This window comes from Calliphora vicina, chromosome 5 (genome assembly GCF_958450345.1).
Source record: "Calliphora vicina chromosome 5, idCalVici1.1, whole genome shotgun sequence".
Lineage (NCBI taxonomy): Eukaryota > Metazoa > Arthropoda > Insecta > Diptera > Calliphoridae > Calliphora > Calliphora vicina.
The window spans coordinates 30677527-30692905 of NC_088784.1; the positions used below are offsets into that span (position 1 = coordinate 30677527).

The 15379-nt window shown below is 32.7% G+C and overlaps 1 protein-coding gene across 2 annotated transcripts in view; it reads right to left on the bottom strand.

Moving 5' to 3' along the window:
* Positions 1-1407: 1407 nt before the first annotated feature.
* Positions 1408-15379, bottom strand: part of LOC135960584 (uncharacterized protein KIAA0930 homolog) — a 35349-nt gene continuing 21377 nt past the window's right edge. Inside the window, exons 7-9 of one of the 2 annotated variants that reach the window (XM_065511901.1) lie at positions 9435-11009; positions 9154-9303; positions 1408-5955 (exon numbers count right to left, since the gene is read on the bottom strand). In XM_065511901.1, the coding sequence (XP_065367973.1) occupies positions 5915-5955; positions 9154-9303; positions 9435-11009 (1766 nt within the window). In that variant the 3' untranslated portion in view covers positions 1408-5914. The remainder of the gene's footprint in view (positions 5956-9153; positions 9304-9434; positions 11010-15379) is intronic. The other variant, XM_065511902.1, reaches the window with a different exon arrangement.

Sequence of the window (15379 nt, forward strand, 5' to 3'; positions counted from 1 at the left end):
TACATATCTGTCGTAACATTTTCTTGCTACGAAAATGTTGAAATTTGTACCAACGAATCGTCATATGCGGGAAGTTTTACTTTACTTCTTCCGTTTCAATGTGCAAGAGATGTTTAGTGAGGCTCAGAAGTGGTGATTTTGACACGAAAGACAAAGATCGTCCATGTCAAACAAAAAAGTTTGAAAACCAAGAATTGGAAGCATTACTCCTTGAAGATTGTTGTAAAATTCAACAAGAACTTGATAAATCATTGGCAGCTACTCTAGCAGCAGGATTCATCCAAAAGCAGGGAAATTGGTTACCATACGAATTGAAGCCGAGTGACCTTGAAAGACGATTTTGCATGTCCGAAATGAAGCTTGAACGCTATAAAAGAAAATCATTTTTGCATCCAAACATTATTTGCGAAGAAAAATGAATCCGTTACGATCGTATGTGAAGCCCGGTCAACCAGCCGAATCGACTCCAAAGCCAAATATCCATGGCGCTAAGGTAATGCTCTGTATTTGGAGGGAGAAAAAGGGTCCTATTTATTATGAGCTGCTGATCGTATGTGAAGCCCGGTCAACCAGCCGAATCGACTCCAAAGCCAAATATCCATGGCGCTAAGGTAATGCTCTGTATTTGGAGGGAGAAAAAGGGTCCTATTTATTATGAGCTGCTGAAATCGGACCAGACCATCACAGGCAACCTGTTCCGAACTCAACTGATTCCTTTGAAGCCAGTCATGAAGCCGTAATATTCCATAATGACAATGTTCGGCCAGATGTTGCAATACCAGCTAAAAAGTATTTAGAATGAAGTGGTTGGGAAGTTTTGCTTCACCCGCATTATAGTCCAGACCATGCCCCGTCCGACTACTATTTGTTTCGATCGATGCAGAACGCTCTCTCTGGGATACGCTTCACTTTGGAACAGAGTATCCGATATTGGCTTGATTCGTTTTTGACCACAAAAGATGAGCAGTTCTTTTGGCTCGGAATTCATATATTGCCAGAAATATGGGAAAAAGTCATAGCTAATAATGGCCAATACTTTGAATAAATTTATATTGAACAAGTGTTTCAAAAAAAAAGCTAAACATTTTAAAAAATCTCGCATTTTTAAGTCATACTCCCAATAGCTTTTTTAAAAAGTCCAATGAGAATGTCCGATTATTACTAAATTTTCATTATCAAGCCATTAATATTATTTTTAACTTCTATGCCCTATAAGACGTAATTGTCAAAAACCTAACTCTCGGAACAACAATATACAAGTTAGTCAATGTATTTTGTTGTTCAGATATATGATTTGTGTAATTTTTGTTTGACAAAACGGAGTGCCTCGTCTCTATGTATAATTCCTAAATTCCCTACTTGGATTAAAAACAAAATTTCCAAACTTTTTAAGCAAACGAACATTCATAACATTGATCTCAACACTATTTCAATACTCAAATTCTATTGTTGGTAAAATTAACGCATTTTCAATATAATTTTTATTTATATGTAAATATGTATGATGATATTATATGCTTAATATAAATATAATTTGTAAGATAAATTTAGGAATCATAGTAATAACAATTTTATGGAAATAAATGTAAATTTAATTTTTTTTAAAATCGTTTAAGCCAATTAAGTACATAAAATAAATTAATAATTATAAATTAAATATAAGAAATTATCACTGTATAAAAAAATAAAATCACAATACCCTTTTGAAACGTAAAACGAAAATGAGTGAAAATGAATTGAGAAGGAGTAGTTTGGAATGATAGTAATTAGCATAGACTATAGCTAGATGTATAATTGAGAGACAGATTCAGAAAACCGGCCTGAAAATAATTTTTGTATGAAAAACACTGATAACACAGTGCAACAGTGAAAAAAACACACGATCATGACTATATAGGTTCGACTCTACTACCAAAGGGTAGTAAAACCCTGTACTCAGTTTGTCCATTTTGGTGACCGATTTTTTTTTATGGGCCCCCAAAGTTTCTGAAAATCAGTTGGGCCTCTAAAAAAGGTGTCATCAGTTTTTGGTTAACAGCTAATTCAGACTTCGTGATACGGCTTAACTTTATATGGCAATAATATAAGTGAGATCCCGTTATAATTTTTTTCCAAAAAAATGGCTTTTTCGTGCACTTTTGTTGAAAAAATATAGGAAGAAATTTTTTTTTTTTACTTTTTTTAGAATAACTTCCGGGGTCTCCTAATTTTTCACTAACAATATTTAGCAAAGTTGTAGCTACGGTAAAGTTGAACAACTCTTGAGAACATATCAATCCATTCTGAACGTGTCTAGTCACTCTAAATAGCACATAAAGATCACTTTGTACCTTAACAATTTTCGTTTTTACTATTTTTTGACGCTAAAACAAAGATTTTTTGTTAAAATAGTATGATCAAGTCCACACTTCTATGTTGTGCTGTATTATTTACTCGGCTGAGGTGTTCGGAATGGGGATCAGTGAGTGGACCCTCAATGTCACACATTTAAAAAAAAATCGCCAAAAAGCCATTTATGATCCGAGTGAGCTGAAATTTAAAATGTAGATAGTCCTTGAGAAGGTCTACAAAAATATGATTTTAACTGTAGGTATCTCTTTTAGTTCAAGAGATATTTGGGTTTAATTTTTTTTTAAATTTTGCTCGATCTTTTTTTGTATTTTATATATGATGGCACTACGAAAGGTCGAAATTAGTTTTCTATATATGACGTATATAACAATCCTGATAACAATTATTTCGTCCCTATAAAAAGTTACACGCATACAAACATGAAGCATATTTTTATATATTTCAATTTTGTATGCGTGTGTTTTTTAAGTTTTTTCCCAAAAAAGTCGCCATATTTTCTCTTTTATAAAAAACTAATTTTCTTCGGGACTATACACATTTTTTTATGACCTGGAAAGATAACTTAATGCAAAGACGTATAAAGTAAAATTTGACTAACTTAAGCGGACATTGTACCCCCCAGCCCTATCCAAACATGGCCAATTTTGAAACAAAATTTTAGGTTTCACTAAAATGTCAATCTTCAAGTCATAAGGTTTCCATCGATATCAAAAACTTATATAAAAAGCTTATATTTACTCTTCAGAAGCTCCACAAACCTTGCCCAGTTTCAAAAATTTTGATGTTTTTTCATATCTTGCATCAAGCCGGTCTTGCGTGATCAAGATTGGATAAAGTGATGCGCCCGGATCATACCGATAATGATTTGCCCATTCTTCGTTATTCCAGCACAAGTATACACTCGAACATACATTTTTAACAAAAAATTTCTGTTTTATAGTCAAAAAATAGTAAAAAACTAAAATTTTTAAGCTACAAAATGGTTTTTGAGAGCTATTTAGAGTGACTAGACACGTTCAGAATGGATTGATATGTTCTCAAGAGTTGTTCAACTTTACCGTAGCTACAACTTTGCTAAATATTGTTAGTGAAAAATTAGGAGACCCCGGAAGTTATTCTAAAAAAAGTAAAAAAAAAAAATTTCTTCCTATATTTTTTCAACAAAAGTGCACGAAAAAGCCATTTTTTTGGAAAAAAATTATAACAAAATTTATTTTACGGGATCTCACTTATATTATTGCCATATAAAGTTAAGCCGTATCACGAAGTCTGAATTAGCTGTTAACCAAAAACTGATGACACCTTTTTTAGAGGCCCAACTGATTTTCAGAAACTTTGGGGGGCCATAAAAAAAAATCGGTCACCAAAATGGATAAACTGAGTATAGGGTTTTACTACCCTTTGGTAGTAGAGTCGAACCTATACTGTCATGATCTTGTGTTTTTCCAAAAGTCTTCATTTGTTGCATAGTGTAATTTATTGAAAACTAAATTATTTTCATATACACATAAATACACATAGATCGGAAACTCTGCTGCCAAAAACCTAACTCAGTTATCCAAAACGTAAGTGGTAAAATGTGTTAGTAAAAAAACTATGTGAAAACAAAAACCAACACTCGTATGTGTGATTTTTTTTCTAGTTTCCGCTCTATGTGCACTTCTCTATGGAGTTACAAACAACTGATGCATCCTAACATTTTGACAGAAAATGTAGATCAAAGAGTGTATAAATTAATTCAATTTACTCTCTCTTAGGCCACAACTAGTTCTTTATCAGTTTCCTTTACTCTAGTTATAGAATAAATTTGTAGCAAAAAACTAATCCTTCTAATTCTTTTAAACTCCTTTTCGATTTACGAAACATGGGATAAACATAAACAAAAATAAAAAGAGAAAATTTTAAAATGTTTTAGAGTCTCAGAGATACAAATAAATATCATTTAAAAATAGATTGGACTGAATATAAACTTCCAATCTGCTAATTATCCTCAAAAAATAAATGATGTTTTATAATCAAGGCAAGTTTTTCAAGCTTTTCGCTTGGAATGTAATTTTATTCCTTATGTAATTTAAAGACGTTCTAGCTCTATCCGCCAGTTTGTCTGTCTGATGAAAACATACATATTTTTTGTGACATTTTTTCTTCATAAAATATTGAATTTCACATGAAATATGTTCCCTTTTCCCATTTCTCGTTCATCAACTTTGTTCACGTCAATAAATTCCCCTTGTTGTGAAATGTTTAGATGGAATTTTGTAAACAATAAGCTGCTGTTACGAAAAAAATCAACTATTGTGAATGGAAAGTTTATGGGAAATTGATATTTCATGAAAACAAAATTTCACATGTTATTGCCGATAGGGGTGAATATTTCACATGAAATATATTCCCTTTTCCCATTTCACGTTTATCAAATTTGAAATTAAAATTTTGCAAACAATAAGCAGCTGTTACGAACAAAATTAACTATTGTGAATGGAAATATCACGATTGCAATTTTCCCTTCGAGGGAAATGGATATTTCATGGGATCAAAATTTCACATGTTATTGCAGATAGGGTTGATTGTTATTTTGCCTGTTTATATAACAAATGCAGATAATCACCCCTATCGCGAATCAACATTTCACATGAAATATTTTCCCTTTTCCTTTTTTCGTTCATCAACTTTGTTCACGTGAAAAAATTTCCCTTGTTGTGAAATTTTTAGATGGAATTTTGTAAACAATAAACAGCTGTTACGAACAAAATCAACTATTGTGAATGTAAAGTTCATCATGATATTCCCGATAGCAATTTTCCCTTCGAGGGAAATGAATATTTCATGGGTACAAAATTTCACATGTTATTGCCGATAGGGGTGAATTTCATTTTAAAAATTGAAAAAAATACTTGATTGTAATTTGTAACCATATTTTTTATTACAATCAAATTAATTTAAACTTTAATTTCCTATGCATATCCATGCTTTTTTCAGCATATTTTTATTTTTTTGAGCTTTTTTGCTTGCTTATTTTTAATTGGTTTGTGCAACTTGCCCTGTTTATAATAATAAGTTACTCTGAAACTCTGCATAAACTATTATTTTAAAATAATTAAATAATAATCCCTTAATTTTGTTCTATAGTTTTAAAGAATTCGATATAAAGTCTTAAACAATTCCATTGTATTCTGTGTTTCGTAACAAATACAAATATGACTTATATAATTTTGGCAAATGTATGATAAAAAAAAGGATCTTTTGATTTATATAATTTGCAAATTGTATCTGCCGACTGACATGATTTTGCCTTGCTTATATTTATAGTATACTTTGTGACTTCATTAACTTAAATTATTAATTTGTGTTAAATTTTAAAATGCCACATTGTTTTCTTTTTAAAATTCAATTAAAAATCGAAACACAGAATAATTACGATTCGCAAACATTCATAACATTTACCATAATAAGGAATGCAAAATCGCACGAATCTCAATTACTTTATGAACATTTTTCAATTGTCAGAAATGCTCATAAAGTAATTAGATTAAAAAATAAACAAAACAATTTTAATTTAATACTAAAATGTTAATATGGGTGTTTCACGGTGATCCAATAAATCTGCAAAGAAAAATAATATTTTAATTATAAAAATGGTTATTTTATTGAATAAAAGCTGCAATACATTTTTGGTTTAAATTGTGATTTTTTCAAATATCGAGGGACTTATTCAATCTCTATCTAAGATTTGCATTAAAATTAGTTTTTCGTGACAAAATAATCAGTGTGTTATACATTTCAAAGAAAAAAATAATTTTATTGACATTTTTTTAATTCCTCTATCTTAAAAAAATTATATTTCTGAATGCAAAACTGTCTATCTGTTTGCATAATTACATTTTAATTCAATTATTTTGTATAATCTCCACGCACAAAATATGTTTTTATACTAATTTATATGTTACACTTTATAGCATTGCCAAAACAATGGAAACTTTTTAACTTCTACAAGAAAGTAGACTAAAACAAAAATAATATTGTTACGAAATTGGACTATCAATATGAATTTAACGGTTTTAACACGGTTTCCACATCCACCAGCTTTTGTATACATTGTCACAAGTGGATACTTGGTAGCACAGCGTTGCCAACATTAACTGTTAAAGCTGCTAACATTAAGACAGCTGAAAGCTCTAGAAATAGAAGATTATGGTTTTGTCCGTCAGATAATTCATGGAACTTCTAGATGATGGCACTGTGTATAATAGGTATAGAAAGTACATTCAGCTCAATTATGAGAAAAAATTCCCCGGAAGTTTTTTCCCTTTTCTCATTTTTCCTATTCAAATTCTATGTTAAAAAAAAAGAAAAGGAAAAAAACTACCGGGTAATTTTTTTCATAATTGGCCTGATTATAAAGTGCGTGTATTTAAATAAAGTGACTATGTATTTAAAATGTGTAAATTTGAATAAATAAAAAGTTGTTAAAATTTTTGATCTACTAAACTGCTTTTATTTGCAATCAAAAGAATACGGATTATTTAAAGGAAATAAACCAACGTTTTTAAAAGGTAAAATCGTAACAATAGCTGGAGTTGCCGTCAGCAGTAATAAAGCAGAATTGCAAGAGTATAAAGAAGAAATGGAGGTCTGTACCGATCAAACAACAATCAGCATTGATTTAAGCACGATGTTTGCGGCTATTATGGAAATAAAATTCAAAAAAAACCAGCGAGAATTTTTAAGAAACTTCTAGAACAGACAACGACAAGCTGTTAGCTGAAGTTCAAGAAACTTCTAGTGCCAACAACGAGAAACTTCTTGCCAAAGTTAAAGAAGTCAAGGAAGAATTTCAAGAAATATCGAAAACCACAAACGAGAAACGTCAGGAAATTTCAGAAGTTATAAACAGCAGGCTTGATAATCTTGAAACGCAAGTCAGTAACTTTGACAAAAAGCAATCCGACCTAGAGAATGGCATAGAAATACAAGCCAAAGTCGTTGATAAAGTTGTCCGATTTAGAGAATGAAATAGCCAATGGTGTCGATAGAAAACTACATTGTCTAGAAATAAAGGTAGATAATATTCAATGCCAAGATTGACCGGTGCGAATTATTCCAGAAGCATCTAGTATAATAAAGCCTCCGAGTTTTGATGGCAGCACATCTTTTAATATGTTCAAGTTCCAGTTTGATACAGTTGCCAAGAGAAATGTATGGAACAATGATGCCCTCAAACACACGGATTGGTTACAATTCAATGTGAATCAGGAATAAAAGGAATAAATTAATAAGGAAGTATAGTCTATCAAGTTCGACCATATAAAAAAGTGGCCACTTAAAATCGGTACGGATTAAAGCGAGCATAACTTTTAAATGACACAACGTATGTTAAAGGTAATTTATTAAGCTTTAAAAAAATATATAACTGTAGGTTTATGTATCTTTATTTCGAATAAATTTTCTGGATTTTCTTTTTATGCCTCCTATTAATAGCTGCACAACTTTTCTCTCACTTTTACCGTTATTCCTGCATATTTATTCCACTTTGTTCTCATCAAAATCTGGTTATTTACTGTACCTGCAATTTACAATTTACGTTTATCAATTTCCCAATATATCTCGATTGGAAGAAGGTTTGGGCAATTTGTTTAATTGATGTATTTTGATCTAACATCAATATTATTCCACTTCATAGTTGTATTTGAATAATGACAACTTGTCAACTTGGCTAAAACTTTGTATCAGATGTGTGATGTCTTATAAATGACAGCAAGCGCTTTTTCAAACTCTCTTTTTATATAATTCTGATGTAATTTGTTAAACATTTCTGAAAAGCTTGTCTCTTCAAACCGCAACTGCGGATTGCTTGCGAAATTAATATTTTTGTTCAATTTTACGTATTCATATTTAAAGGCCAAACAACCTCGAGCTGCCGAGACGTAAAATTTTTGACCTGATATCTGCCGAAAATTAGATTTTGGGTATATTTTAACCGGACAAAGTCGGATTTTCTAGATATTTGTGCACAATTTTATCTCTAGCTTCTTTTTCCATTCTGTCTACAATTTTTAAAACTAAACACAATGACTTGCAATTCATTGTATTCCATTTTGATAACAGGGGCGTTGTTATGATTACTGAAGTGCGTACCGATTTTAAGTGGCCACTTCTTTAATACCCTACAAATAGTGTAGGAATTTTAAAAGAAAAATGGTTTGATCATCCATTTTTCTTTTAAAATTTCAATAATTTTTTTTGCGAGTGTTTTGGAAATTTGTTTATTAAAATTAGACCTAAGTTTCCATTGTTTTGTCAATACCATAATAATGAATACTTTTTAGTTTGTTTTCTATTTTCAGAACTTAAAAATTTTTTATACAGCCCAATCATGAATAAAAAATCCGCTGGAGTTTTTTTCCCTTTTCTCATTTTTCCTATTCAAATTCAACGTTAAAAATGGGAAAAGGAAAATTTTCAGAACTTGTTCTTAAATAATAGTTCTAGAAAGATCGTAATTCGTCAGATTCTTTAATGACAGCCATGGAACAAGTCGCAATTACTACTGGAACTAGTTCTGTGGAACGCTGTTGTGATTGTAAAAAGCTTCTATAGGGTTTTCAACTAACCAGTTATATGACATTAGTTATACATTATACAGTCCTATTTCAGGTGGACATTTGTATGAGGACAAGAGTGAATAAACATGTAATTTGAACACAAGGGCAAAGATACAACCAGAAGGACATTGTTAAATTTCAGAAGGCGATTCTGAGGCGGTTGATATACATTAAGGTTTGGGCGTAACAATGTACATACCTTTAGCTATACTCCACCAAGGCAGTGTAACATATGTAAGGAATGCATTCAATGGAGTCGACTGTTGACGGCGATTCTCTTTCCAAAAATGAAATGACTGCGCAAAACCGCGACTAGCCCACAATGGATTATAAGCACCATCATCAAGTTCTAAAAATAAAAACAAGAACAACATGATGTATTAACATCAAAGAAATACAATAACATTTCGAAATAAACTATAAAACAGTTTTTATAAATGTATAAATCCCTTTTACAAACATAACCTTAAAAAACATCACCTTTTATTGATTTTTTGGGCAAATCGCACCAATAGTAGATGGTCGTGCCATCTGGTGTACGTCTTTTGGGTACTAAATTAATTGCACGATTATAAAATGCTTGTATAGCAGCCGTACGTTTAGTACGTGGCAATGTTGCAGCAAAATTGGCAGATTGTTGCAAATCTTCAGCTTCCGCCGATGGCGGAGACATGGGTGAAGTGCTACACGAGGCAGAATTATTACAATTACCATTACAATCATTTAAGGAGGCTGGCCTGCAGTGAGGCGATGATCTTAGTTCGTCAGTGGTGGTTTGGCCAGGATTCAAGTGTAGGGAATGTAATGAGGAATTATTATCATTTTTACAGGTTTCAGTTTCAGTTTCTGAGTCAGTATTTATTGGTTGCAATGGATGGCTGTCTGCGGTTACAGGTACACGAACACATTTTTCAAATTGATACATTGTAGTTTGTGGCTTGGCTTCACTCTCATTCGAATTGGAGTTGGAGGAGGGTGACAGAGGTATTGGCGAGGATTGTGCAGTGTTGGGGGTTTGTTCTACAACCGGCAATTCTTCTTTGCCTCTAACAGTGATCATAGAGTCAGTTTCGGTTAGAATTACCATTTTAGCTACGCTTTCGGAAACCTGTGTTATATCACCACCCCCATTTAAGGAAATAGCATCGTCAGCTATTTCGTATTCTTGGCAAGAATCAGTTGGCTCTTTTCTAGTTTCTTCTAGTTTTTTGGTCGGCTTAATTGTTTTTGTTTCAGGATTATTATTGATATTTTCTTTTTTATTCTTAAGAGCTGTTTTATTTTTCTCTGTAGTGCTGTTATTACTGAGAGCTCTTTGGGCCCTCAACTTTTTGGGAGATACTTTGGCTAAGAGACTTGTCTTGGCTGTTCTCTCTTTAATTTTGTCTTTGCCCTCTTTGTTTGGCTCTTTTGTTTTGTCTTCCTTTTCTTTGGCTTTAGTTTTATCCTTTCTATTCAATATAATTTCCGGTTTCTTCAATCTACGATCTGCTGTCGTTAAAGACGAACTACGGCCAATAGTGGTATTTGGTTTTTTGTCTGTAAATTTCAAACTACCCCTCTTTGTTACCACCAACTCACTTTCAACACTGAGTATGGTTTTTGGCTTTAATTTAGATTTCTTATCGGGCATTTTATTCAAACAAGCCGGTGTTTCATTGGCAAAATCATCGCATGTAGGACAATATATTTCCGACATTTGCGGTGTATTCTTATCGGAATTTGTGGTAATCCAACGTTTTTTACATTTCTTGCCAGTCTTAAAGCAGTTACCACCACACCCTGTAGTCTTGCCATTTACTGATGAGGGAGATGTAACAATGACGGCTTCATTAGTGGCTTCAATGCCATCTTGTACACCACTCTCTGGTTCAAGCAGAGCGGAGGTTTCTTTAGTTGGTGATTTTTCTTGATCTGGTTTTTGATCAAGTGTTGCTGTTTTTGTTATAGCAGTTGTGGTTGTTGTGTCTTGTTTGTCTAATAAGGTTTTAAGCTCTTCACAGTTGGGATTTGTATGAATTTTTGCCTCGGAAGCCGAGAAAGCAGGACGCAGATCTACAAATAAATATAGATCATTTGTTTGCAGTTTAGTTTCTGTCACTTCTAATTTTAAAACTTAGCATAAGAAACACAAAAATTTAGCAGCATAAATTAAAAATAATTTAAAAGAAATTATAAAATATGCAAACTTAAATTAATGAAAATTATATTTAAAGAAAAAAAAAAAACATTTAATTAACTTGTAGTGTAAGATGAATGAGTTTATGAACTTGAGAGAGAGTTTGTGATTTTGAATTGGTGTTTATCGAGAAAAGCAGTTTAGTGGAAAAATGTTGTGTAATTATGTTGTTTCAAAACAGTTTGTATAGAGCAAGCAGACAAAATTTAACAAATTGTTAGGGAATTTTTAAAGCAAGTTTGTGAGAGCTATTTCAATATTAGATCAAATTTATCCTAATGTTTGACCCTTTGGATCAAATATGGCTTACAAACTACTAACAAAAAATGTTTTAGATTATTATTTAGAAAATTCTAAAAATTGAAATAAGAAAAATAATTCCAGGAGAAGATTTGTATCCAAATATGTTTCTAGAAAGGTTATGTGACGCTATTTCCTAAGTACTAAATCGAATTTATGTCAAAATTGCAAATCCATGAGATTATTGAATAGTTCTGAAAAGTAAATATATTTGTCCAACGTTTCTCCATTTTTTTATACCATCCAAAAAATAAAAATTGTCGAGGTCATCAAAATAGGTACTGAAAAGCGCATATCGCTTAAAATTTTCGTTTTTGATTTGAAAACGCCAAACAGGTGTTCTGACAAACGAAATAGCTAAAAATTTGGCGTTTTCAAACCACTAGTGTATACTGAAACCAATACCAAATCGCGTGATTTTCAGAACATGGGCATTTGTTTGTGATTTGATTTCACCATTGAATTTTTTCAGTTTCAGTTCCGAGCTATTCCGAAGCGGAGAATAGGGCGGATGAGGATTTCCATGGATTTTTCCATGGAAACTGCACATGTGTGCACCCTTGTATTGTCCTGGTGAAAAAGAACTTTTATCTTGGACAAATGCGGTTGTTTTTAAATCCTCATTAAATCGACCCAATAATTCGCAAATGATTGTTTAGTCAATGTATACCGGATGCATCCTAAAAAACTATCGCCATGACTTTATTGACTGGCCTTCTATGGCGCCGATTCACCCCGATAAACCCACGTGTATCCACGATTCGTACACGGTTAAGAAAGCATAAGTATTGCGGTTGAATAACGCCAAACACTCCTGCGAATTTGCTACACGTTTGCGTTTGTGGTTTATTGTGAGCAAACACGCCACCCATCTTACGAAAAACTTTCTCATACCCAGGTCATCATTCAAAATTGAAACCACTGAGCCATGTTATATGCCTATGGCTTCCACAATCTCTTGCACTTTTTCTTTCTCAGAACTTCCTTTTGTTTATATGTTTGCTGCATGTAAAATATAGCGATTAACTTTATAACACACTAAATTAGGTATTTCTTTCTCATTCCATGAAACTTCAAAATTGACACCTCTGTGTACTCTGCCTATCACAACCATTTAAAACTTGTTGCAGAACGTCAAAATAACCATACTTGTTTGATAAGTCAACAATCATTGGTTGCATATCTGTAATAATCTATGGTACTAGTCCAAGAGGTTTATAAATATTTCAAATGAAAAGTTTCTCACATACAATATAGAAACCAGCAAAAAATTACATGACAAAGAAGTAGTTTAGGCAGGGATTCAAGGGATGCATGATAAGAAACTTATTGTAAGTTGATAGAAGGCATCCTAGTATATTCCATAATACTTTTGGTATTCATATGGTAACATTAGGAATAATTGGAAATAATACACATATCATTCTTTTTGTGAAATCCCAGCTATATAACCCATGGAAAGATGATTATTAAAGCATAGGAATCCTGTCGTCCTTATAACCTAATCTATGATTATTTACTTTCAAAGGGAGTGCGAGTGCATGTTTGTTGAATAGTTTTGAATCCAATCTACAGATTGGATGTATCTAATAAGGGGTCTCCGAGCATCTCTCTTTAAATTTAGGCTACGTTCCACTTTCTTGAATAGCCATTCTTAAAGCCGCTCACTTAGGCCCATCCAGAACACATTCCATTGTGATATCCAAGGAACATACTGCAGATCCCTCAATCAACATGTGATGCTGCCATATAAAACCTGAAGAATTCTCTGATGAATGAATAAATGTCTCTGAGATAAATCACCGACAGCTCTTCCAATTGTAAGAGATAGGAGGTACCAAATATTCGCCAGAGTGACGCCTTCTCCTCATTATGAACATTTTTGCAGTAGTCCTTGAACTGTAGCATGCTATGATACAGTGGTCTGTAATAATTTATACCTGTAACAGTATCTGTTAGTGACGGATTCCAATAAGTAGATTCATTCTGCCACCAGCATATACGGTCCAAGTCGAACTCGTAATAACACAAGTGGTTTCATTGGAACACCTAATCTGAGCAAGACCAAATAGTTTCTATTGGACTAATGATTTACAGTTTGCAAAAGGAATGCTATGAAAAGGGTTTATATCCTTATCTCTCTCACAAATGCCAAAGCCTGTAGGTATCCTTTTGATAGCAAACTTTTACGATTGAAGAGCAGTACAAAAGTCAGTTAGCCTGAAAGTGGATTTTTTTCCTTATTCTCCTATGAAGAATTCATCCTATTCATCCTACGTGCCACCTGTAGGGTTAAGCCACATATCCCTATTCCGGATAAAAGTGTGTAATTGCATATCAAAGAAAGGTCACGGTATGCAGTAATCAACAATCCTATGTATAGCCCCAAATTTTTCGCAGCTTCCGGGTAAATATTATTATGTTGCCGATGTTCGAGGGAATGTTGTAGAAAATTTTAGGACCCAAAAGCAGAACATTTTCGCAAAAAAATCTTGGTATGGCAAGTAATATGAAAATAAGACTTCTTAATATATCCACTTATTTTTGTCACTATGGTAAGCAAGGTCTTGAGTGGTACAAAAAACGGTACCGTGAAATAGCTCCCAAATGAAATAACTCCCCACGAAAAGATGAAATAACACCCAACAAATTTTTCATACAACTTAGGACTTATTTCATTATGAAACAACTCCTAACGCATAGGGAGTTATTTCATAATTTTTTGTTGGGAGTTCTTTCATAATGCAATAACTCCCAATGAAACAACTCCCAATGAAATTTTTGTTGGGTTTTATTTCATTTTATTTTGGTAATTAGGAGTTATTTCACTGTATTGGGAGTTGTTTCATTTTGTTGGATTCTACTTTGCAAAAGCAGAACCCATAAATATCAAAAACTGGCTTCACTCAGAAAAGTTTTTTGCATTGCCGAAGGCCGAAGCTATTTATTTATGTAATCTAAAAAAAGGAAAGTTTTACTCCTCTGGGGTGTATCAAAAACTGGCTTCGCTCAGAAAAGTTTTTTGCATTGCCGGCCTTTGGGCGGGCGCTAAGGTTTTCTCCTCTGGGGTGTATCAAAAACCGGCCAGTTTTTGATACACACCAGAGGAGTAAAATTTTCCTTTTTTTTAGATTACATAAATAAATTGCTTCGGATTGGGAATTATTTCATTTCTATTGGGATTTATTTCATTGGGAGTTATTTCGCTTTTTTGGGAGTAATATTTTTAAAATTATGAAACCGCCGATTATTGGGAGTAATTTCATTTTACCCTTTGGTAGTTATTTCATTTTTCAAGTTTGGGAATTATTTAATTTTTGATGGGAATTATTTCATAGGGAGTTATTTCATTGGGAGTTATTTCATTTGGGAGCTATTTCACGGTACCACAAAAAACAATAATGTTGTACCAAAACCTCCAAAATGCCTGGTGCTAAGGCTAGTGGAGAGATATTGGGCTCTTGTTAAATTGTAGAGCATAAAAAGGTGTCCTAAAGTGTGGTAGATTTTAAATGGAGATGGACTATCTATTCGAACAAAGTGACAGAAAGCACTATTTAAAACTTAATGGAATTGTTTCCGGAAAATGTTCATAAATTCATCACTATAGATTAGTGTGTCGATTATGGATGGAAACCGAACTTCAGTTGCGTTGCCAAAGGGCAACGCCATTTGTCAACAGAAAATGATGCTGCCAGTTGCCATCTGTAATACCATTTAGGCAACTGACAACGCAACTGAAGTTCGGTTGCCATCCATAATCGACCCATAGAACTATAAAAATATTTTTTGTAAGTTGTAATAATAATTTCAATCAAATAAAAAGTGGTTTCTTTTTTATTTTCATAAAGACCTAATGAATTCCGAGGACACAGTACGATATTAATGACGTATTTGGTAGCCGCTCACTGTCAATGACAAACACAGGCTTAATGCATGCCTCTTT